At 36.5% G+C, this 26,271-nt stretch overlaps 1 protein-coding gene across 7 annotated transcripts in view; it reads right to left on the bottom strand.

Annotated features, from left to right (window-relative positions):
• Window positions 1-95: 95 nt before the first annotated feature.
• Window positions 96-26,271, bottom strand: part of SECISBP2L (SECIS binding protein 2 like) — a 30,785-nt gene continuing 4,609 nt past the window's right edge. For 2 of the 7 annotated variants that reach the window (XM_075100415.1, XM_075100421.1), the window contains 17 exons: window positions 20,062-20,240; window positions 18,327-18,651; window positions 17,665-17,800; window positions 17,127-17,356; window positions 17,020-17,044; window positions 16,131-16,264; window positions 14,181-14,315; window positions 13,552-13,635; window positions 12,592-12,759; window positions 12,287-12,428; window positions 10,474-10,643; window positions 9,115-9,247; window positions 7,977-8,139; window positions 7,069-7,289; window positions 6,289-6,443; window positions 5,594-5,813; window positions 96-4,636 (listed from right to left, as the gene is read on the bottom strand). In XM_075100415.1, the coding sequence (XP_074956516.1) occupies window positions 3,963-4,636; window positions 5,594-5,813; window positions 6,289-6,443; window positions 7,069-7,289; window positions 7,977-8,139; window positions 9,115-9,247; window positions 10,474-10,643; window positions 12,287-12,428; window positions 12,592-12,759; window positions 13,552-13,635; window positions 14,181-14,315; window positions 16,131-16,264; window positions 17,020-17,044; window positions 17,127-17,356; window positions 17,665-17,800; window positions 18,327-18,651; window positions 20,062-20,240 (3,294 nt within the window). In that variant the 3' untranslated portion in view covers window positions 96-3,962. The remainder of the gene's footprint in view (window positions 4,637-5,593; window positions 5,814-6,288; window positions 6,444-7,068; window positions 7,290-7,976; window positions 8,140-9,114; window positions 9,248-10,473; window positions 10,644-12,286; window positions 12,429-12,591; window positions 12,760-13,551; window positions 13,636-14,180; window positions 14,316-16,130; window positions 16,265-17,019; window positions 17,045-17,126; window positions 17,357-17,664; window positions 17,801-18,326; window positions 18,652-20,061; window positions 20,241-26,271) is intronic. The other 5 variants (XM_075100418.1, XM_075100417.1, XM_075100416.1 and 2 more) reach the window with 5 other exon arrangements.

Here is a 26,271-nt window from a genome sequence, read left to right on the forward strand (position 1 = left end):
CAGACCGCTTCCATCTCCTGTCATGCCAGGGCAGCACTCGCAGACGTGAGCTCGGGATAAAGTAGCTGTGAGCAAACATATATTGTAATAAGTCATAAATTTCTACAATCATTTTTATTAGTTATGGAAGAATCCCCACTAGTATTTACATAGTGCAAAAAAGCTGTTATTACTCCAAAAAGTACGGTAGACAGAACAATTATCCTTCATACAGCAAAAAAGAAATGGAACAAAACCCTTCATATTGTATTTCATAATGATTTTTCTACTGCTTTAACCTAAATATTACTATTAGTTTTAAGACATTAAACAGCTATCCTTATTAGAATCTATTAAAAGTAAAATATATGAACTATTTATGAACATTTAGAAGGTAGGCTGTGCCAACTGGGTTTCTATTTGCAGCGTTACCATTAATTGGTGAGGAAATTCCAGGTTAGACATTCTCACATTTCTGCATGTGGCAGGGTGGGTAGAAAACCCCCATTACTTGTTTCTATGGCTTGCTTCTGCTGGTTTTGTTAACAAATTTTTAATGGCTAACATTGAAGTCAACTCCATGGTTTCATTAGTTGGCACAACTTCACAGGAAATACTTAATGACAGTTTCAGCAAAGAGCAGCTTTTCAAACAATACTTTTTTTTTTTTTTACATACATATCTAAAGTAACATCATTAAAATTTAAGTTTGTGTTAGAGAACCGGACAGAACCACATTGTGTAAGCTCCCACCCACTCGAATGAGCATAAAGACACCTCTTATCTTTACCAGAACACCACCAAGTAGTGCATTACTGAACATCTCCTATAATGAGTTTTTAACACACAGGTCAACACCCTCTGTCACTGTTTAGCTCCAATCCTGCAACTACTTGCACACAACTTCAGCAGATGAACAGGCCACTGCTTTAAGCCAGTGGAACTAATGCTCTTAAGCATGTGTAAGCAGGACCAGGTCCTTCGCCTTACTCAGCCACTGTTACTCAGCCCAACTAAGGACAAAAGCCTTTCAGAATTTTTCCCTTTTACGTATTTGTAATCCATGTTTTATTATTTTGACAGAGATACCTAAAGCATTTATATAAATAGGTTGTACACATAGCCACCTCTACCAGTTTTAAAGATCCCTACCCCTACCACAGATATATTATTTTTGATTTTACCAGTTAAATTGAGTGGTGAAATAACTTCTATAAAGCATGTATCAAGAAAAGTAGATTTGTTTTCCAAATAATCGTTTTAACAACAAAAATATCTATACACCTATAACTACAGAAACATCTTTTCTTGGGGACAGTAACAACCTGTATAATAAACTGCATACTTTAATTCCGAAATAGAAATTCAACTACTTCTTAAAAAAATCATGGTATTGTAAAACATCTGTATGCTTTCTTTTTAAATTCTGGTGATAATAGAATCAAAATTACCACAGTGAGATACTCTCCTCAAGTGCTTCAAGTAGCAAGGAACTTCCCTAATTTTAGATGCAAATGGATCACTCCCAAAGGAATAGAATTTCATTCTCACAGTTATTGCTCGTTCCCAGCTTACCAAAAAGGAAGCACTGAAACCGTTTCCTTTACTCAGTTTGCTCCTCTAAGGGTGATCTGCCACATTTTAAAGAGAGACCAGTTCCTTATTTGCTGGCAAATTGAGAGATATTAGAAGTGCTATATCACCTTCAAGAACTCTATTAAACCTGTAGCAAAATTGCAGTTAAATAGTGGGCTGAATATTACAAGACGACTTTGATACAAATGTCAGAAAATTTTAAAATGACAGTCAAAGTTCAGAAAAGACATATAAAAAGATGCGCCTTTGATGTTAATACTTCAAGATCAAAAGTTATTTGAATCACTGGCACCGAAAAAGCAAAAGGAAAAATTACAAACACCTTTGTTTTTTGATGTTCTGGTGAAGTTTTGCCCTCAGTGTATACACTGATCTCAGCTGGCATCGAGACATGTGCTTACACATCCAAGGGCAAGTTTTGCTTGTCAGCAGTTCAAACACCTATCATCTCCTAAAGCAAAAACACTTTCAAAACACAGATACAATAGAAATCTGCCATATGTACAGTAAAAGGTTTAACATTCAGGAGGCATCATTCCTTAGTCTTTGTTTTCCTATAAAATGCGTGTTCAAACATCTAGAAGGATTGCATTAAGGAACTAAGAACGTGACAGAACAGCCAGTTGTCCTAGCAGCATCCTATCCTGCTTATCTACACAGCATTTGCTATGCCTATAACTATCAAAGCATTATTTACAGAATACACACAGTTTCTATTATTCTCATTAGCATCCGAAAAGCCCAGGGGAAGAGGATTTCTAAACCTGGAGTCTCGTTTTCCCAGTGTAACTTAAAATGCCAGCCTCACTAGTACTATAAGCGTTGGTCCCATATTAATAAATGTGGACTAAATACTTAACTAAGCTACCCATTTCTTGTGTTTTTCAGCCTACCCAGAGGCTTTTTATGCATTCTGATACAAGTGATCAAGAAAAATGAAGTGGAATTAAAAGAAACATATGTTTGCTATAAAAGTGTTATTCATGTGAGTTACTCTTTGGCTACTCTTGTAGTGAAGCTCCTGCTGCTGGCAGTTTCAGTACATCCATTACCAATATAAGACAAAGATGGAAAACAGACTCCTTAACATGCAAGGCTTAGACACATACTCCATCTTCAATCTGAAATGAAATCATTGGTTAATGGATTTCGGTTCAATATTCAGAACAAAAGATGGAACAATTCTCCCACAACACGTGTGTTTTAGGGAGGGCATATTTTTTGTTTCTTTTACCTCTGAATCACTGAAATACCTCCCCATACTACAGGGCACTTCCTCCCTTCCTGGAGTAACTACTTCCTTTTCCACTCTAGAGGTCAACTCCTAAAGCTGCTACAACTGTGAGAAGAGGTCACAATTTGAGTAAGAATTGTCAAGATACATCCTGAACTCAACATGAGGGTGGCCAGGGTCAAAACATGCAGATGAACATGTAAATACACTAAGCCACCATATCATTCACACTTGCTGTTAAAGGATTATTCTTGCTTTTTGCAGTGTTATGTCGATTACAATATGCAAAACAGCATTCCTGAGGTAAGTGACAGGAGAAAGAGGAAGTCATCAGTTTACTAAAAGCCCTGCATAGGGATTATGGTTAGTGATTCACTTAATGTGGTTTGGCAGACAGCAACTGTGGAGAGCATGGGGAATTTCTGTTTTCTTTCCTGTTTTTTTATGCAATATTTCCACCTTGTAAAAAAACCCCAAAACATTAATTACATCCCTCTGGTTTAAAGTTTTCCTGGAATCAAAGTTGTTATAGCTTATTGTAACCATCTCAATTATCAGCAGCTTTTTAACGATGCATTCACCGAGACCAACTGAAGAGCTGCATCTATCTTATCGCAAGAATCATGCACAGATTTCTCTACTATTTACTTTTCATTAAGACTGCAAATGGGGTTTTCCAGCTTTTCTTTAAGGAGAACCAAAATTTTACTTCTATTTCTAGATAGAACTAGAAAATCATGGCCAAATACACTGATGTGCCTGGCATAACACCATAACACCAGTGTAAAATGTTGGCAATTTGTCAGTCTTAATGTAGGTTATCTGTTTGAAAATGAGCTAAAGAGTCACATCTTAAAAGAATTTTGCTTAGAACTGGTCAGTTACAAGATGTTTCCTTTTACAAAAGTTCAAATACTTACAAGTTTTCCACACAGTTTCAATTCTGGGAAATAGATACTGATTAAAAGCTAAGCTAGTTTTTAAATCGGACAGGTAACAGACAGCTACAAAAATATTGTTGTGAATTAAATATACATATTAAATGTTTAACAGTGCAAAATGTTGAGATGAAGCATATGAAATAATGGCTGCAACCTTTACAACAGTTAGTCTTAATATAATTTTTAAGAAGTTCCTGAGTTCTTCCTTATTTTTATGGTATATAAATGGAATCTGTGTGTTCTTTATTCAGAGAACCGCAGATGGGAGGTTTATGCTGAGCGTTACTTGCGTGCTTATCATTTGTCCATTCCTCACCATCAGTGACTGGATCAGCCTGCTCAGAAGTCTCTATTTCTTCTTCTTCACTTTGCTCTGCATTGTCTTCTTCAGCACCACTAAGGGTCTTCCCAAGCTGAAGAGTCTCCATAGTTCTCTGGGTCTCTGAAACCCAAGATTCAATTCTGCTATTAAGCTGAACCTCTACAGAAATTGGTTCATGGGCATAATCCTCCTCCTCATCATCTTCCTCCTCCTCCTCCTCCTCCAGCATTCCTGGTACAAGAGTACTGGTGGTACTGGTCATGGAGGAATTCAAAAGATCTCGGCAGCTGCCATCCAGTGATCCTGTTTCTGTACTCTGCTGTGAGGCCCATTCCAGATTGTCATCTGGTTTCACCTCGTCTTTGTCGCCTGGTGTGGATTTGCCGTGATTTGTTGCTGAGGTAGTGCCAGGTGTAGCCAGAGGCAGTTGTTTATTAAGAGTGGCTTTTTCAATTTGACCATTACCAGCTTTTTCTGGTACCACAGTCTTACATGAGGATTCCCTCTCATTTTCAGATGCTTCTAACCCATCAGAGGTTTCCACCATATTTCTCCAGTTTGTTTCTACAAGTTTAAAAAGAGATATAAGAAACAAACATTAATTCTTTCTATATAAAAATATTTTTCCTGAACATCCTAGAACTGCTTAAATAGCAATAGGAGCTAATGATTTTAATATTATTCTATTCTTGCTAGAAAAATTTCATTTAGAAAATTGGAGAGAAAATAGAAAGAGCTGTGAATAACTTCGGGTTTTTACAGTATCATAAACCAGACATTAGAAAGTTGAAGGTTTGTGCACTTAGTCTCCTGTGTAAACTGTGGAAGAATCAGATGTAACAGCGAGCGTAGACAAAGAGGTTACTCTCAAGTATAAATTAAATGCAGAAGATTGCTATAGTATTAGGTCATCTAAGGATTTAAAAAAAACGTTTAAGAAATTAAGTAAGTTTGAGACACCACAAAAGAACTAACTAAAATCAGGATAGTATTCTTTATAATTCACCATAAGACCAAAAAACCCAGAAGTCTTCAAGCAAGCATTCTCCCTTTTATTCCTCCTGTCATCTGCTTAAGCAACCAGATAAATTTGCCTTTTCCTCACACTAGAATCATTCATTGCCATCTGAGGTTTCAAAATTTAAACTACATGTCCTATTTTCAGACACCTCAATAATTTAGTTCCTACCCTCTGTCATTAGTTCTTCCTCCATCATATAGTCAATTCTGTATTTGCTATCAGTTCTATACCAGTTCAATAAAACTGGAGAAGCCACCTCCACTGACATGAGTTAGGTAACTAACACTTCTGAGGATTAGAAGTTAAAATTGTTTTCAATATGATTCAGGGAAAAAAGTGACTTACAAGACTATCTAGAGACTAACCAATTTTCTCTTATTCCTGAAAACTGCAGAATACTAAGTCATGATGAAATGTTGTATTTTTAGCTACATTTTGCAATAAGCAGCATTTAGAAAATTCTAGCTTCTAGTTACAAAAGTAAGTTTTAGCACACTTACCATATTCTTTCTCATTCACTTCAGATATGGGTTCAGAAATAACACTACAGAATGAGATAGCACTTGCTGCAGAGGGGTTACGAGAATGACCCATGTGATGGGGTGCCTTCTTGACATTCTTCAAGGCTTCTTCTGCCTGTTCCTGTTCCATTGCAGCAACCATATCTCTGTATGCTTTTCTGGCCTCTTCAGTCAGTGATACCAGCTTATTAAACAGGTCCTAAGTATGAAAGCAGTTTTTATCATCAGTTGTTCTTACTCATAATTTTCACTTTAAATTACTCCTTTTATAGTCAAAGGAGTGTGCCTTAAGCTTATTAACACCAAATACTTTTATGTCAACTAAAAATTATTTTTATTTAATACAGATAAAATCTAAACACACAGTCTATGTTTACACAATATTAAGATAAAGTTATCCTAAAGTAAGTACATCTCACAACCTTAAGCCTTCCAGAGGATTTCAGATGGCATTTAAGTCTATTTGAAAGCTACAGACATATTGCGGCCAAAGTATTTCAACATAGTCTCTCAGTTCTGTAAATACTGAATTTCAAAGACAAACACACCCTAATATAGATAAGGTCAGGGTCATTATCAAATGGAATTAGGTGTGATCTCCATGCCAGATCAATTCTTATCTACAAGGAACGTAATTGTTTACTCCAGCCATTTATGCAAACGGAATTACTCACCTCAGCACCGGAGAAGTTGAAGATACCCACTACACTAACAGGAACCAGCTTGTTCACACAACGGCCAAGAGCTTTACGGCCAAGAGCAAAGACAAAAGGAATTTCTTGGTCCCGTGCCATGGCTATTACGTTATATAAAGCCTCATCTAGTCCACCTTGAAGAAAGCAATTTTAAATATGTATCTAGTCAGTTAACATCATAGTATGGCACAATACAATTCTCTATCCTATTTTAGCTGTAATTAGTCAGTAAAACTTCAATACATACAATCATCAGCCACTATGTCCTAAAGGATAACAAGCTATACATTTCAAGTATAGTAAGTGAGCATACTTCAAGGCAACATTCTATATTCTTAGTCCTGCACACAAATTAAACCAGAATTTTTCACAGCTCACTTCTTGAGCAGAGCTTTGCTCTTCTCGTATCTTGTGGCAAAATGTGTTGGTTGGCTAACTAACCAATCCATGTTCCTCTTAATGAGTGCTCCTTAAGAGCACCCAGAGCTCAAGGCTTTAGGTGTATCAAAGACTGAACAGAATAAAATTTAAGTCTATTATATGGGCTTATGATATCTATTTTTCTTTAAGCTATTCAAAATTCATGAATGAGTTTCTTCCAGAATAGAGTAGAAGAGAATGAATGTGGGGTGGCAATTACACAATTGATTCTGGAAGTGTTACATCATGCATAGTAACCAAAAAATGCTTCTAAACTTTGCTAATCAGCACAAGAAAATTGTGAACAGTTAAGTGCACCACTTGTTTTATCATTTATACCTTTTGACTGGATTTTTTCACAGTTGGGAGATATGATTACACACTTAATCTTGTTTAGTTTCATATGCTTAGTAACCTCACGCAACCCCATAACAAGTCGTCTTCTTGCTTTAGCTCTCATGGGATCCTTTTGATAAATCCGTTCCTGGAAGCTGACAAGCTCTTGCAATAAAAGAGTCACACACTCATCTATTTCTTTACTTAGAACTTGATTACAGTATCTGTCAATTCAAAAAAATCAAGTATTAGCATAGCACAAAATCAATACTATTTCACTGAGCCTTTTCTTTTAGTTATAAAAATAATTTTACTTCCTCAGAAGAGTCATTAAAGTCACTTGAAGGATTTAGAAATCAGACTGTATATTGTAAGTTAAAAATACATCCTGAAAACATTTATATTTCCAGTAACATCCCTTACCTAGAGAAGTAAAAAAGAATATTAAAAAATACAAAGAAACACTCCAATAAGTGCTGCAAGCAATTATTCTTTTTGTTAACTGGGTACTTTATAACAATACATTAATTAAAAAAAGCAGTAATGTATTAAGAGTTACTATTACAGTATTTCCAGCACTCATAAGCATTCCTTCCTTTCCCATCTAAAGTGTATGTAGCCCTCCTTTAAAAAATAGGGTTTTTTTTTTTTAGAGAATACTTCCACCTGGCTTATTTGTTGCAGCAACCAAAGGAAGTCCAAAACATGTATGTGTACGTATATATATACACACACACAGAGCGCAATCCTACTATGGTAAAAACCCCAAACCTTGCAGAAATTTCTATTAATGAAAGGGTAGCTTATGTTCGTTAAGCTCCTCTTAAGTCTACTAAACCTATCCACACTTAAAAGATGAGGGTGACTGAAGTGCAAGCCTTGAATTTATATTAATAATTCAAAACTCTTACTCTCTGAATCTCTTGCTGTGAATTTTGGTTATTGCAGAGGAAGCCATTGGACTGCCTATTCCAGAACTAGCAGGTGAACCTTGTGACACTGGGGTCATGCAGTATGGAGAATTCTGACTTGCTGGCGAAAGCGAAGCATCACTAGGCATGCTTAATCCAGTTTCTGAAAGACAGTTTTAAAACATCATAAAATGCAAAGACATTTTCACGTAAAAGAAACAGCACCACACTTATGTATTGCTTCCTTGCTTTTTCCAAATTACATTCTGAAAACACTGAACAGTATTCTTCCCTAGAGGGGTAGCAACGAGGAGGGAAACAAAACAAGCACATAACCACCACTCAGCATGGGTTGGGTAAATAAGCAATATTTGAATAGTCATTAAACAAATACCCAAAGCTAGGTTTGGGGAATGGATAGAACAGAAGGGAAACCCTGCCTAAATGCTACAGCTTCTTCCAATAATTCTTAACTATTTTTATATATATAATATTTTACTAACTTATTCCTAGACCATTTAAGATTTTCAGACTTATCTTCAGTCAGGTCATTCAGAAGAAAGTTCTGAAACAACACATCTGGAATCTTGATAGACACATCCTCCCCCGCCCCCCACCCCAAACACAAAGACATTGAAAATTCTTTGGAGTTTCCCAGCTGCTCAGAGCTGTTGCTGCAAATCAACAATCCAGACATTGCAGTTGATTGGCAAGAATGTTCGAACTGAAAACCCTTATTTACAGTTTGCAACTCCCATACCTGGAAAACTTTCAGTATGCTCATCATTAAAAGGCATTGTGATCAACATGGCATGGTCGACAACATGTCACATTTTGCCCACTTATCAAAAACGCTACCAACTCTGACATGTTGGGAATATCCACTCAAGAGAAATTAATTAAAAGGCTGTATGGAGATTGGGTCTAAGTACCTATACTGCCTGAGCCTTCCACAACTGAGGGACAGGCAAGACATTTTAGGGGAAAAGAGTTCCAGTTTCTACTGTTTCATAATGTTAAAAAAGTTAAAAGATAACATCAATAAGTTGTGTTGGATAAAAAGATAAAGACAAAACACCAAAATAAGCAGATTAGTACAACCATGGTAGGAGGGAAGGGGGACTAGATAGAGACCAACCTTCTTGAGAGGCCAGCTCCTGAGACTGATCAGCAGTCAAGTTTATATGAATCTCTTTCTGTTCATCAGATCCCAAAAGGCTATGGTCAACTGACAAACGGCCTTTCTTCTCTTCTCTCTCTTTCAAAATAATCTAGGAACAGAACACCAGTTATCAGCATCTGAAAATTATAGATACACCTGTAAAGGTGTGTCCATTTGACTGACCATAACACAGAATAAAGTTAATCAAGCTGTCTTGAACCTTCCTACTCATGCCAGGAAAGAAAACCCTGAAATCTTTTCCATTTCCTCTTTGTTCACAAATGGTATTTCATTACAGCATTTTACAGGTGGTATACGCATACTTCTACATGAAGAGTTCTTTCAACAGTTTAAGTATTAAGTACTTTCACAGCTTCTTTCCAATACATAACACTAACAACGCCTTATTCCCACTCCTGTAAAATAAACACCGTATGCAAGAATACTAGTCACCTTTGTGAAGCACCACAACAGACAGAATCCTTTCTATAAAAGAAAGGGAAGTGCAAAGGTAAGTAGCCATGGATATATTGGTATTACTACAATAAATAACAACAACATAAAGACACTGACAGAGTTTAGAAAACTCTTCTGAACAGGTAGCTATGAATTTCTAACTCAAGTAGATCATGGAAAAGTCAGAGAAGATAGCTGGGGTGGTGGGAAGCAACTTAGCCACAGCCAACTTCCGTACAAACACAGCTTTACCAGATTCTAACTGCCGATATCAAAGTGATCTTGACAAGAAACGTGGTGCATGAGTACAAGTGACTTCCATGTTTAAGAAAAAACAAAAAAAAAGGGCTTTCACACTTTCTTTTCTAGGGCTAGTTTTTGTGTTTTACCTTCTGATTTCCATACATACTCTATTCTCTATGTACATACCTACTTTATGTGTGCGTGTACTTGGATACATATAACCAACTATTTCTAATTTTACTCAGTTAAAAATGGTGGTTTTACTTCAAGTTCTATACCCATATCTCAAAAAAAGAGAAAAATTTAAGGTTAGCATATTACACTGCACTACAAATTAAGATACAGCAACATGAAAAAAGCTATGCAAGTCTTCCCATGTGTCTCAAGTTTAAAAAATCCTTGCCATCCTTCTTGAGATAGATTTTTATCACTTTCAACTAATTTTGAGGGGTATAAGAAGTTATGCTACATGCCTAGGTCCAATGCACAGTACACCAGTGTAACAGGAGCTAGAGGCAGAAGCTCATGACTCCCTTACCCTATGTTCACAGTCACTAGTCCTCAACTAAGAAGATACCAGGTTTTATCTTTGAAGTATCATTGTGGGTCAAGACACTCCAGGGCTGACATGTTTACCTTTTTAAGCGCTGTAGGGCGTTTCAGTTTTGCAATCTCTCTCTCTTTTCCTCTTTTAATTTTTGGGGCAGTTGAATCCAACGGATTAAGGCAACCCATAGATGGCTGTCCCTTTGTTAAGGACTTTCTGTTGGCAGATTCTTTGGCATGAAAAGGAGCAGCACTGCCAACTAAATACAAGAAAGATATTAGTTTCTCCAAAAGACGTCAGCTTTATTTGAACACCGTTTTCAGAATTTCCACTGATGAATTCTCAAAGTACATTTTCCTTCCTTGGAAAAAAGCAGTTCATAATGACAGGAAAATTACGTCATCAGATATTGTTGCTTCCAGATGGTTTTAAGCTTTTTTCAACTTAGCCTCATGTTTTAAGATGCTATGGATTCCAGGAAAGGAATTTCTTTAATACTGGTTAGGGATCTCTCTCAAATGACTACATTTAGCTTTATTAATAAGATAATAGTAAGAGAAGTTGTAAATATTTATCCAAACATTGATTTTTAGTTGTCAAAGACTTGATTACTTGACAGGACAAAACAGGTGACAGCATGCAGCATGTAGTTAAGTGTATTTTCTGCAAGAACAAGAATAAGACAAATGTGGTCTCCAATGGAAATGCCAACTGTTCTTTGCTGAGCTTTGTTCAATATAGCCTTGCCAACTGAAATCAATGTTTGAATACAGCTGAAACTCAAATCAGGTAAATGAAGCAACACAGGAGAAGGACAATGGTAACTATGTGCATAATGATGGACTCCAGGCTACAGACTACTGCCCAGGAATGATGTTCATGGGTTATAATAGACAGCTACGTAAGTGTCAATTCTGTATTCAGCAGCAAGCATTAAAAAAGCTAACTTAAATGTTGATAAAGAGAACAAAAAAGTGTAATTAAGCTATTGCATACATTCATGATGGAACTGTAACCTAATATTCTGTGCATGTCTGATCTTCCTTATTTTAAAAAAGATACAGTAGAACTATATGAAGGTACATAGAAAGTGATAACGGATTATCAGAAGAGTGCTTCCACGATGGAATAATTAAACAGGTTCAGATTAGAAAAATTTCAGATTAGAAAAGAGATGACAGACCTCTAAGAATCATAGAGGAGGCAAGCAGGGAATAAGCTCAGTCTCCTTGTAATAGAAAGGCTATGAAATCTAATAAAATTATGAGTGGGACAAAAAACCTCAACTCCACGCCAAAAAAAACCACAGCAGCAGGAAAAAGCTTCTCCATACAGCACGCAGTAAAGTTAGAGTTCACTGCCATTGGACCTTATAGACAATGAAAGAATGTGATAGAAATCATGGAGAGTTTAAGAACAAATTTGGTTCAAGAAAGCCTTGGGTAAGGAGGCCCTGAATTCTCATCAGTAGGGTGGGAGGAATATCCTGGCAAGGTATCCCTCTGTATCATAGTCACAGGTATCCTCTCTAAGCTGCTTTCAAAGAGAATTCTGTAATATCTGTAGTAAAAGTGTGGTTTGACTGGATACAGTTCTTTGCACACACTCATTTCAGCACTGAATTACACTCAGGACATGAATCCTGAGTTTAGAATAGTAGGTCTTTTAAGAGAAGTTTCCCCCAAGTTCTACATGGACTTTCACCATTGCATACTGCATCTCAGAAGGGTAGCACAAGTGAATTTTGAGAAATGCATTAAGAAAGTCTTCCCAGCTTTCTGTTACTTTTGTATTCAAAAGTTAAAACTTGACAGAAAAAAAAGCCTATTTAAGATGCTCAGATCAATCGCATTTATATTGTCACAAAATGGATTCAGCAGTAGACAAGTAGATTAGAAATACCTGTGTATGAGAGGGGCCTGGTGTTGGTGATCTGACGAGCTTTCATTGCTTGCTGCTGCTTTTCAAGAGCTGCTAACATGTCACCCAAATCTAACTGAACAGGGGTCTTGCTCTTCTTTCCAGCAGCTTTTGATAAAGCCTCCTAAAACATGAACACCACAGGCTGATAAATACAAGAAAATAGTGCATGCAAAACATTATTTACAAAGAGATTCTTACTATTATAGAATAAAGAGGAGCAACAGCTAACTGATACACCTCTTTACCAACTACTGGGGGGCTGGTGTGGGGGGCGTGCTACACACTTGAAGTTTTTTCTGTTCCATGCTTATCTCCGAATACTCTTGAGCTGTTGCAAGTGCTGCTGCCAAGGCCTTCTTCTTCTGACTTTTTGCACGCTTTGGTACAGAGGTTGTAATGGGAATTGGAGTTTGGACAATATTGATTGGAGAATTCTCTGGTAAGTCATCCAACTAGGATTTTAAACAAAATGCAAAAACCCACAATTAAAGACCTTTATCTCAAGTTGGTAAGAAATGTGGCACTCCAGAAACCAAATGAACCATTGCTTTGGTCAGCAGTATGACATCCCAATTACGTAAAGCTACATGACACAATAAGTTAATAAAATACTTAGGTATATTTCATTTTTGTATGGGAAAACTATTGTATTTATCTATAATTATGCCTTCAGAAGGTTTTCAAGTCTGAATACTAAATAAGGGGGTGCTCCCCACCCCAACGGCAAAGATTTCATGTAGGACTTCCCTGGAAAGCAGCCAAATAGATTAAGTAGTGTCTACATACAGTTCTGCAACGAAATATTTAAGTAGATCAGGTATTAGAAAAGCATTTTTCCAACAACTATTTCTACAACCTTAAGCCAGATGAAGTTTAGTTTATTTTCATTTCGGTTTGGAGCTGGACTTGATGATCCTTATGGGTCTTTCCAACTTGGGACATTCTATGATTCTAAGTGTCTATATGTTAACAAGTGAAACTAAGATACAATCTCATTAGCAGACATATCTAGCAGTGTTTTTTGTTGTTGTTTGGGGTTTTTTGTTTTGTTTTGTTTTTAAAAGATGGGTCCCTGCACATTTGTTTTAATTGGCATTTCTTTAGCATCCAAAATTGGTAACAGACATACCCTAAGAACATCACAATTACTGCATTTTAAGTACTGTAGCAGAGAGTAATAAAAAGTTACACAAGCAGTCTCAAAGAAACTTAAAAATGCTTTGCAAAACAGTATAATTACTTACTACTTTGGGTGAAATCTTTTGTTGGATGTTACTACTTTTGCTGCTGCCATTCTCACTATTTAGCTCTGGGAATTCATCTTCATCCTAAACAACACACAAATTAAGAATTAAGGGAATGGAACCAAAAGTCACATGAAAAGCATCAACTGAAACAGCTGACGCTAGAAGAATTAATTGAATTCTGAAGTCCCACATAAGCTAGAATGGCTTAAGAGTGACACGAATAGAAAATGATGAAAAATTAACAAAGTCCTTCTGGGCCCAAATAACCTTTTGGAAGAAAAACAAAAGCAAAATTTAATAAACTTCAGTAATGTAATCCAGTCACAGTTGGGGGGGATAAACCAGAGAACACAGTAATTTTAGTTCACAAAGGAGCATAAAAAGTTGCTTGAAAGTTGCTTATCTAATTTGTCAGTCATGGATAGTTCTAAATTCTTAAGACTTTCCATGACACCCAAATCAAGTCTTTGTACATACACAATGAAAGCATCATATAATAATTAAATTGGTGCACTGTATTGTACACCTCTTGGAGTCAGATGTTTTGCAACTTATCCCTGTTGAGAACATCACTTATTCCACACAGCTTGCATCACTCTGATGCAGAAATGGTTTTCATACACCACTACCTCAAAATACAGAGATTCAGGACTCTGCTCCGTTCTACTTGACTGGCTTGTAGTTAGAGGTTTTTCATGTCGTTTCTGCAAATTCTGCCTTCTTTCTGAAGATGTGCTATGGTCTCTGCATCTGAAACCAGACTAAAAATAATGAAAGTGATTGGCATTTCGCCATTTCAATTTTTTGAGATGCATGTACATGGATGTAAGGCATTCTCATGTCTGCTATTTAGCAGCTAAGAAGGTAGAGTTTTTACAGAATTACAGCTAACAAGCTGTAGCTTGGTATCTGTTGAGGGGTGGTTGGTTGGGGGGATTTTGGAGTGGATTTTTTTTGTTTTTGTTTAAACCTGCACAAAAATATTCTACAGACAGTATCAGACTATTCCCCCCCCAAGGCAAATACAGTATCTCCACACATTCTAATATCTAAATTTCTTATTTTAAAAAAATAGGGTCCTTTTGGCCAAACATGAAGAAAAACGACAAGAGTTGCTGGTGACTCTATAACTCACACATGAATCCTGATGAACTCTCTGTAACCATGATAAATCAAAAGAACTCTCTCCCACTACGTAATTATTCTGCATACAATTATTGCCTTTTCAACATGTGTTTTATGACAATGCACAGGCACAGAGTTCTGTAAGGACCAGGGATCTCATAGTGGTATAAACATTCTTCTCCTGATTAAGTGAAAGGTTGGTGGAAACCCATGTGCAAGACTGGTTGGTTAAAGGCACAACATGATTTGAATCTGAAATTCTGGATCTCATACTAATGCATTTCCAGGAAATGTTCTACAGACCTGGTACAAGTTTAGTTTCAAAGGAAAATAGTTTCTGGGACAATTCTGTCTTGAGGTACAGTGAATTTGCCGAGGAAACGTGATTTAAAATCTGTGTGCCAGCTTTGTTTTTAAATATCAAAAATAACAGCCAGATTTAGGGCCTAAACTGTGACTGGATGAAAGGAAATCTGGTTCTTCCTAATCACCATGCCATAAACCACAAATAGCGGGTTCTAAAAGCCTCTGATTTGACTACAGCTTATAAAAAGATTCAGAACCGCTACACCACCAGATACGAGCATCAACAAGCTGCTTTTATAATGAACCCACAGATACCAAATGGGAAGATTCAAGACAAATTAACAATTCATCTAAAAAACTAAACAGGGCAAGATAGCTCATGTGCATATTTTGTGCATGCAGGCACATCTATGATAAAGCCCCCACTTTCAAGCTCAGCTATTCTTGTCTGCAATAACTGAATTCCAGCAAAATCTATGTTGAAGCAAAGGCAGATGTTTCAGCCCTCTCTCTGTACCCCTCTGCACCATCTCCAATAAAATCAGACTATCAAAATTAGGAAGGCCACCTTCTCCTCACATACTAATTACAGAAATCCTGTCCCAATTGAAGGGAGTTTCACAGAAATGTATATTTCACATTTTAGCATACAATTAAGTTCATATTAGCATTTTATTATTAATAAATGAATTTTTTAAAAGTTTCAAAGACAACAGGAATGAGAATCCAGGATTCTAGTTCACGATCACAAACTCTTTCTTTAGGAAGTTTGAGATTTTCTTCTTTTAAAGTGTGAATGGGTCAAAAACAACTACGCTTTTCTACACCCACTTTATCTTCATTTCACAAGTTATTTTACATACATAATGTTTTTCCTATGTAGGCACATATAAACAGGCTATAGGCAGAAGATTATAAAATAATTTCATGTATTTGGCATATATACACACACACAATATAGTGCTAGCTCAAGAAACATAGAAGGTAGAAATACACAACTGGATTTTTAGGTTGAGCTCCTATACTTTCACCACTGTTTTCAGTAACTATTCTTTGTATGTTAGTTCTATAACACATTCCAAATTTATCATTTTCATATACTAAAAGAAACAGAATGCATAAATTTAGAAGCATTAACAACATACCTGTGAACTGTTTCTTTGTTCAGCTTGTCTTCCACCTCTAGAAAATGTCTGAGTTTTTTCAATCCAAGGTTTTTTTTGAGTTGCCTGGGAATTTACATTAGTCCAACTTATACCACCTGAAAGAGAAGTGTCATCTATAAAAAAATGAATTAGAATGACAGAATGCATCATAATGATACACATGCCACCATGGCCAGGAACACAATTTTGTTACAAATAAAGTTCTCTAAGAAAGTCTAATTCTTCTCTCACAACATTTATTTCTGTAGCTGTTTCTAGAAGTTAGCAGAATTGCCTTTATGAGTAGTCAGATGACAGACATTTGAATTGCCAACAACCGATCATCAGGAAGCAGTCAGACAAAGGAAATCTCAGGTTAATATCCATAACAATTTATAAATCAAATAACAGCCACTAGCATTATCCACTACTACCAGACTAATCAAATATTTGTTCATGTTACAGTACTTTAAAGCTTCTGAAGAAAAATATCAGTACTTCTCAAATAGCAAATGACAACTCTAGGTCTATTACTACCCAGGTACAAACTGTGGTCCAACAGGGCAAGAAAGCTTGAGGACAAAATACAACAGAAGTACAGCTTTGACTGCTTCCATTGGAGTCTCTGGCTTTTTTTAATCCTTTAAAGAAAGGCAGCAGTTGATAAATCATTAGTTACAGCTACTTATAAATTTGTTCATTCAACAAGTAACAGGGGTCTTGGTGGAGGTGGTAGAAATCACAGGAAAGACATCTTCAGAAGTATCTCATCAGTTAGAGTAGCATGCTGGAAGTAATTCAAGGGATGGTTCTTAGCGAAGTGTAAAGCAAAAATACAGAAGTGATCTAGCCAAATTTTAAACAGCTCACCAGTGAAGACAATGCTTACTTGTATTTATTGATGGTTCTACAACCTGAAAAGGAAAGAACAAATTTTTAGTAATTTTTATTAGTCTGTAGGATACAAATACAGTTAAGTTAGTTATGTTTACATACATTTATTGCACAAGAATCTGTACTTCTTGAAGTCATGGCTGCAGCCTGGTTATTGCCATGCTTAGGACTACAATAGCCACTGTCACTGTCAATGTCTGCTTCACTTGCACCCTGTTCACTAGAGGACTCTGCAGCAGGGTGAGAAGCTCTTCTGCGTCTGCCTTTTGATTTCCAGAGCATTGTAGAGGCGCTCTCAGAAAGTGACTTATTAGCTATATCTGAAGGAAAGTCTATAAGACACAATAAGAATATAATTACTTGTGCAGGAATTGTTAAGAGACATGAAAAATCTATACATCAAAAACAAATGTAAAAAGTCGAAGTCTTCCCACATGACAACAATTTCCCTTTAATAAGACTAAAAACAGGAGTGTATTTTAACAAAATTATTAATAATAGTTGGACCTAGACATAACCAACTCCTTCAGGAAGGAGTCTGTTTCTGACAGCGGTGAAGTCCACCTTCTTTTAGGAAGGATGGCGAGTGACATGTAGTTCTAGTTATTTCGTACACCTAGAACACAAGAAAGTAAGTCACCTGTTTGCTGCGATGCATCAACCAATAAAACAATCTTTGATCTGTTCTCAGGACCTGATGAACTAGTCTCCTTTTGAGTGGCGACATTTTTCACTGGAGGACGTTTATTTTTTATGTGCGTCTGTAACTGCTGTTGCTGTTTTAAAAGATTAGCCACACATACACGTAAGTCATATGATTTCACTTCAGTTTTAATCAAAGCAATTAGAAGTTCTAATGCTCTCTATAGAAGCCACATGTTTAAAGACAAGAGAGTAAGGGAAATATTAATAAAAATATTCTAATTATTAACCTCTTGGCAGTATTTTCTGCATGAACTGTTTGTTATGATGTGGAAGTATCAAAAAAGGTAAAGAAAGTATGGGTAAGTTTCCTTTGTTCTCTAATAAAGTAATTCTAAGCTCAGACCAAACCAGCAGAGAGGCAGTGGAAGAGACTTTCTTATGTTATACATGCAAACTTTATAAACTCAGTAAGTATTTTGCCACAAAATGTCTCTGTAGACAGAGCTTTGGTACCCTCTGATTAACATCTTTTCTGCCCACCTTTCCTTCCATTGATACTACTGCCATACCTGTTCTTGCTCAAATGAGATGCATGCTTCCTGTGCAAAGATATTTTCTTTATGCAGTTCTACTTATTCTATTAAAAACCAGACTTACTTTTTGTATGACTGGTCCCCTGTTACTGCTTCTGCTCCGCTGACTGGATAATGGAAAGACATGGCCCGACGGGTTGGGACGCTCAGTGCATTCTGTAGTAACTGTATTTACAGTATTTGCTGTTTGAAAGGGTGCAGAATAGGGGGCAGGGAAAGGATGATAGAAACCCATGACCTGAGCGCATGGTGCTGGCATCAGCTGATAGTATGTATATTCTGTAGAAACAGGTGGTTGCGCGGGTATTATAGGATAAGCAAGGTATGGTCCTGCAGGATTTGGGTTGGGTTGCTGCCATCTGATGTCATTGTTGTATAATGGAAACTGTCTGTAAAAGTCAAAAGGAAAGACAACTGCTCAATAATTCCCCCCCCCCCCCCCCCCCCCCCCGGAAATTCAGAACTCTACCACCCCCTTAAAAAAAATAACACAACACCCAAACAACCGTAACTCATTTGTTTCATGAGCTCCTAGCTTTTAATGACTGAACTTAAACTTATTAGGACTTCTTAGAGGTGCCAATTAAATTATTCACAAGCTCAGATTACATTCAAGGGCAAAATAAAGATCTTTGTTGATCTTGGCATTTGCATAAACTTATAAAATCTCGAATATTTAGCCTAGAAATATAAAATGCATTCATTTATGCTGACAAGTACTTTGAACCAATTACAATTTCATTGTTTCAGAAAACACATATAACCTAAGTAGATACCTAAGCTTACACAAGGTAAGCTAGCAGACATATGGAACAGTGACATTCATTAGCTAACTCGGGGCCAAGTACTTCAGTATATTAAGTTGCCAACTCACCCTCGTTCAAAATGCCTATGACAATGTAGGCCTTAGGAAGCACACATGAAAACAGGCATTTACAAACTTACTACTGAAACCAAGTGTGGAGACTACTTCTTCCTGTGTTTATCTGTGATACAGCATACTACAAAGACCCCCTTGGAAACTATGAACCCAATTCTCTTTCTCTTCAAACCCCCAAGAGACCAGGAGACCATCTACACAGAAAATGCAGAGGCCTGAATATTAGACAGGAGAATAGGAAACAAAGATTCAGGATAATTTTACAGATCCACAGATGGCCTTTGATAAAGGATTATTTTTGGTCTTACTTACTCAAGTGCAGCAGCATTTAAGCACTGTCCTAAGCAAACATTGCTGCTTGATTTTGAAAAATGTATCTAATAATTATTTATCCCTTCCATATAAAATTATCAACATTGAAGCTGTGCATTCAGTGAACAACACATTTGCACTAGAATAAAGAGTTCCTAAACTTACTGTATTATAACTAGTTATGCAAAGAAAACTGGATACAGCTACACTCCATACAAGCATCAGCTGCATACTGTTTCCTCATGGCAGGATCCAAGCTGGAAACCTGCAGCCTTACTTCAGCATCAGAGGTTCAGACACAGACCTCTTGACTGCCCTGGAAGGTGCAACAGCACAGCAGGTGACTTTGTGAGGGATTTGTATGAGACCTCTGTAGCCAGGGAAAGAAATGTGGCAAAGAATATGAATAGAGAAAAGTAGAGGGAAGGAAGTAAGCAAAAAAAGATTGGGGACAGAGAAACTTCATCCCCACCCTGAAGGATCAGAAGATTAAATATGGTGAACAACATGAATATACAGCCATAAGTCACTGACTCCTCTCAAGGCTACCAGAAGTTTAAACTCATTTCAAAATAGATCATCCATGAAGACCACAACCACATATTACCTATTGGATTGGTTTTCCTGTACAAATGGATAGCAAGTGATCAGGTAGTTAGGGATAGGTGTTGGTTCCATGCCATTAATTCCTCCGCTGTCATTAGGAAGTGCCATTGGGATCATTAGTGTTTCTGGACCCTTCTTCTGAGGAATAAATGGTTCTACTTCAGCTGACAGCTTGACATTCTTAAGAAAAAGAAAAGTAACAATGTCTTCATTAAATACAATCAAATTGTTTGTGAACACTTAGATTCATAAAGTTGTATGGCAGCTATCACAAATAGCAGGCAAATGGATGACAGACTACAGGGTGTCTGCAGTAAATTGAAAGAGGTGGAAAACAGTTGGCAAGTGCTTATTACATCCTTCCAGTCAACACAGGCTGTAATACAGATCACCAACACTTAGCATTTATATTAACCTTTACATTTTCAAAGTGTAATACAAACACTAACTAATGTAAAAGGGACCGAAGTTCGGATCTTGCAGAGGATATACTAGTCTGAGCACAGAAAGAAATCAAGCTAGCACTGTAGGTGGAGCACAGTTCTGTAGGCTTTCGTACATGAAACCAACATATGGAAGATGTAGTAATGCCTGGTCTGCTCTACAAAATCAACTGTGTTCCTAGGCAATTATAAAAAGATTTTTCAGCAGTAAACCATTGGTTTACTGCTAAAATAGAATGGTGTACCATAGAAGAACCACACACACACATTCCATCTGCACAGTTTTAACATTTTAAAGTGTTAAGAACATGATTAAATTTTGCCATGAAGAGGGACTTAAAGACTGCTTAGAAGTAAGTTTTAAACTGCGCTTTCAAAGAAAAAAGTCTCCCCTGATCCTGAAGGTAACCTGAACAGTTTATAAGGTGTTTTTACCCACACTGTTGTTCTTGTATGTATTAGCTGGATCTTGTACTTAAAACAACAAAAAAAATGCTCTATTCAATGAGACAACTGCAGATCCAAAGTACCCTTAAATTCTGTATTCCATTATAAGCTACATTCAGCCAAAGCATCTTTTTGTACACAGATTTCAGCTTAATTATACTTGTCTTGCACTAGTAGAGCACAGAATACCAATTTCTAAGATGATTCTCTCTAAAGCAGGCAAGGACTCCAGAAACTTTTCCTTCCCTTTGCCTAATAAACAATTCCAGAGTCAACACATAACCTTTACAAGTACATGCTCTTATTTTACAGAAAGGAGAGCCTGAAGGTTTGATGTGCTGAGAACAGCCTTCTATCCTTGCAACAGGTACAACATCCACATGAGCAGACTCAATTAAACAAGGGGAGCTCTGAAAATGTCATGGCAAGTAGCCCCATGCCTACCTTCTTCTAGCTTCTCAGACCATGTCCTTGATAACTGTCAAACACACAATCCATCCAGAGACATGTCAGCCTTATGGTCCAATATCTGAATCTACAAACTTATTTTAAAAGCCCCCAAAATTTATATTTTAAATAAAACATGGGATCAGATCCCACATTTGTTCAGCAGCATGGGAGTGGATGAGTTGGGAAGGGCAAGACCAAAAATGTTTTGAAAATACACTTGTCCCAGTCAGTAAGCAAAGCTACTTTTACTTGATGAGTAAGTGCTTTAATGTATCAGACTGTACTAGAAGAAATCCTAGTTCAAACATTGGTCTGAGCAACAGTGAGGTCAAGACCCAGTCAGTCAAAGTACTGAATCTTTGTTTAGTTAGCCTGACACACTTAGGTACAAGAAAGTTTAATTACTGATCAAGAGGTAGAATCATCATCAAGTAAATTACTCGGATCACGAGTTACACTCTAATTGACCAAGCAAGTTGAAAACCAACCGGTATTTAAGTACTTTGCTGTCATGTACTCTTACAGAGAGGAGAAAAAAACCAGTTCAGACTGTGAAAGTTAGGGAGCTTTTATGTAAGTACTCACTATTAAACCATAACTACTAGTGATTGGTGCAACATTTTTACAATACAGAAGTATTTTCAGTGTGTATTACGTGTAATTATAACACTAGAATTCCAGCTAATTTCAAAAGTTAAGCCAAAAATTTTGCTCAATGCATTCTTTTCAACTCCAAATATGGCTCCCAAACTAAGTAACTGCAAAGGCAGTCATTCTTTAACAGCTATTTGGATGACTTGTACAAGTGGAATCAAACTTTTTCCTACAAAAAGTGTTACTACAGACAAAGTGCCTGCCTCTGTTTTTACTTTTACCCTTCCATTACCGAATTTGCTGGCTCATACTTCTTGCATGAGATTTTATGCAATATTAGCTCAAACTTCACCATTAGCCATTTCCTGTAAACACAGTTCACCAAATAATTTCTACTTAGGCATCTACATTAAACTCACTTTTCCCAAATACCGTGCACCTCACTAAACATGAGCCTTATAAATACAGGAGGAAACTTTCTAAGGGAAACATTGTTTAAGATAGGAGAACGCTGTCTGCAGGATGTCTGCAAGCATTAACTTGAGATCAAAGTTATCCTTAACAGCTTTGATGGCACAACATTCTGCAAACCACAGTGACTAAGGCCAAAGGTTGTTTATAATTGAACTGAGAATTCAAAAAAATTATACAAAATGGAGTGAAAAAAAGCAAAAATAATGAAATAGAGAGTCCGTGATTATTTTTAACCATTCTTGAGAAGCTTCTCTGTCTTTGGATTTGTCAAAGTGTGCTGGGAAAGCACAGTGTGTCCCTTCTGACAAAATGAGTCTCTGCTTTGATATGCTTATTTAGTAAGAACATCAGTCATTTACATAAAACATTATAGCATAAGAGACCCAATATTTTAATAACAGTCAAACAAGGAAAAACAAAACATCTAAAAAAATAAATAAAAGGATAGAAGTGGAACTAGAGCAGCAGGGGGGAAAGTTCATCTTTGCAAGTGACAAGATACATTATCCCTATTAAAAAAAATGGTTATTAATGACCATCCTTATGGCTATAAGCACCAGTACAGAAGTATCACTACCTGCTGTACAGCAAAGTCTGCTATACAGTAGAACAACCACCTTAATTAAATGCATTTCTTGATCATTAGTGAGTAGGCAAACATTCCTTCCTTAACTCTTTTTCAATTCCTGAAGTTACGTTCAGAGGAAAAGCTGTGGTGCAGTTGCAGCAGCAGCACCAAACTTATGCAACAGAAATCAAACATCCTGCTCTGCCTAGAGCTTCTTCTCTGACCTCAGGCACATCCCTCCGCTGCAGTCTGCAAAACTCCAAGGCGTTCTCCTCATCACAGCACCTTGGGGATAAACACTTTTCATTAATAAAAACAGTCAAGTGCTTCTATACAGTGATCGCATAATAACGGACAGAAATACCAACACCCAAATCCCCCCCTTGAAAACTAAGAGGGCTTTTTCATGCTATTTCAAGATTGCCAGGCAAAAATATTTGTGTAAGAACAGGTTTAGTTGTGGGCTGGCCTACAAAACCAGATGTCACAAACATTAAAAGAACACACCAAAGCTGTCTCATCCATGGAAAATTGACCAGTAAAACTAGCATGAGTGCCTTACAAATATGGTATTCTTAATGAAGCGCCGAAAACTTTCAAACAACTACTCCTAATCTGCTGGTCACTATTTCCCAGCAACATGTCCAGTGAACTTTAGCCAAGATACTAATTATAAACCACTCTAGTACTAGCTCAGAAAACAGTCAAAATATTTTATTTGTGATTCAGGTTGGGACAAGATTCCCTATTTTAAAGGCCTTTCCAGTCTGGCTGTCTGCTCTTTCACTTTATTATTTTAGGAGATTGATATGGAAATACAAAAAGCATTCCTTAATAGCGAGTCACTTGCACAATGGTCGCATTACAATGATTTTTGTGATATTATATCATTGTTCACTATTAGTATTACGAGAGAACAGTCTTTCACATCAAATATTAAGAAAAGAAGATAACACTGATCAAAGCAGGAGCCAAATGTCTCCCATCAGCAAGGCTGCATTAGCTAAAGTATTTATTGAAAATTTGCGAAGATAATCCCTACCTTTTCCATCGAAGAATTAGGGATAGAATTTGTATTCAAATCTTTCCAGTAAAAATAGGATTGTGTGTCTTTTTGGTTTTGGGTTTTGTTTTTTTTTAAATTATTTAAAAAACCCAACACACAAAACATACTTATGTAACTGGACACATTCAGGAAAATTTCATTTAATAGTTTCCTGTTGTCAAGTTTCTTATACAGGTAATGATTAACTATTGTTATGACAGAAAAACAGGCTGATATCTTTACTGTTTTCTGTACAACTCTAATATATTTAGCTTACCTATAGTGGTAAAATAAAGATACAGCATATCCTGTAATCATAAACACATATGGGTGTATCTGAAAATTAATTTCTTTTTTTTGCATAAATAACAGACACTATCGAAGTTCTGTAAAGGAATCAAAACTGCACTTCAGAAGTCTTTTACAAGCATTATACCTTAAACACTGTTTTCTTGTGCAATTTAATCTGTACCTACAGGTTGGCTTGGTTTCTGGAGGGCTTTTTTTTTTAATGCTTCCAAGAAACTTCTTTCAGCAAAAAGAAGAATTTAGAGTAGTCCTCAGTTTCTAAATTTTGCATTATGTTCTGCAGGCTATATACAGATATTTTAATACATACATACCTATATATACTAACTTACCAGAATAGCAACTGAAAACTTAAAAACCTTAATACCCATGTTTCAAAATCATTCTGCAAGCATAATACAAACAATCCTCAGCACAACTGATATATTTCATTAGACAACAAGGCCCCATTTCCACTTCAGGGTAGAAAACAGAAAGACAGATCAAGTGTATTACCAACTAAATAAAATTAACTTCAACATATTGCTTCATTATAGTATTTTACCATTCCCTCCAAATACTTAAAAGTTCCTTTTTTACATAGGATGTGTCTTCAGATGAGGACACTAAACTGAACTTAAAGCAAAAAGGGGAAACAATTTTACTAAGTCAGGTCAGACTGCTAACCAAACACAATATAAACAGAATTGACTCTCCAGTCTGATTATGCAGACATATCAGTACATTTCACAGACAGCTAGTGTTTTCATTTGACACTTGAGGGAAACAAAATACCAATGCTAAGTAATTTGCCCAAAGTTATCTAAGCAGATTTTTTTAGGACTATGGTTTTCCTGACTAGGAGAAAGGGTGAAGACAGACAAACTAACTCCTCTCTTTAATAAATGGCATTTTAGGTCTCCAGGCTCCTAATATGTTATCAGAACAACAGAAATAATATTCCCTGAATAGTGTAAGAAGAGAAAGCAAAACAGAAAGCAAAAGAAAAGAATCATCTACTAAGTAAAGGTGCTGCTAATTTCTCCTTGCACTGGACAAGCAAAAACTATCTCCAGCTGAGACTTATTTCTTTTAACAGGTTGTCTCTGTGCACCTTGGGCCAGATACAGAAATAATAATGCCAAATGGAAGTCTGGTGGTGGTGGTTTGGGATTTTTTAAAATATCATGTTGACATGCTCAAGACTCAGTGGACAAAGACAACTGAAATGAACTCCAGAATAAGAGATGAGATCCTTCTTTTAAATAGCATTTTGCTTCAGAAGCAAGTACTAAGCGCATAAATCAAGGTGCATGCAAATATGTATGAACTCAATTCCTCAAAGGCTTCATTCACACAGTACAAATGGAGTGACAAGTGCAGATGAACAGAAATATCAGGACTGATCACACCACTGGTTTGTAACCACAAGCAAACAAAAAGAACTAGACAAGAAGGATTTGTCAAATGCTAAAGAATTTGGGGAAGGTTCCTACACCTTTCCTAATATGTACAACAGAGCACTTGTGATACTAATTTATGCTATAATTGTTCTCACAGTATTGAGACTTATTCTAGCCTGCATCCACTAAAGAATTAGCACTTTGCCACTGACACCAGTAAATGCAGGGTCAGACTCTAAATGGTTCATATAAAACAACATATGTTTTTGATCAGGCAATCTAAAGGCAAATATTGCAAGACCAAACTTAATTTTATTTTGGAGTGCAACTTTTTAATGTTTATTCAACTATTCACATCACAAAGCTTTATTGAAATTGACCTTTGATAAATTTATATTTAGAATAGTTTGGTTAAGTCATGGTGAAACATCAGATTTTCAATCAGTTGCCTGTTAACAGAAGCACACCCCCTTCAAAAGAAATCAAGATTTGTGCATAG

This window comes from Phalacrocorax aristotelis, chromosome 7 (assembly GCF_949628215.1).
Source record: "Phalacrocorax aristotelis chromosome 7, bGulAri2.1, whole genome shotgun sequence".
NCBI classification, from domain to species: Eukaryota; Metazoa; Chordata; class Aves; order Suliformes; family Phalacrocoracidae; genus Phalacrocorax; species Phalacrocorax aristotelis.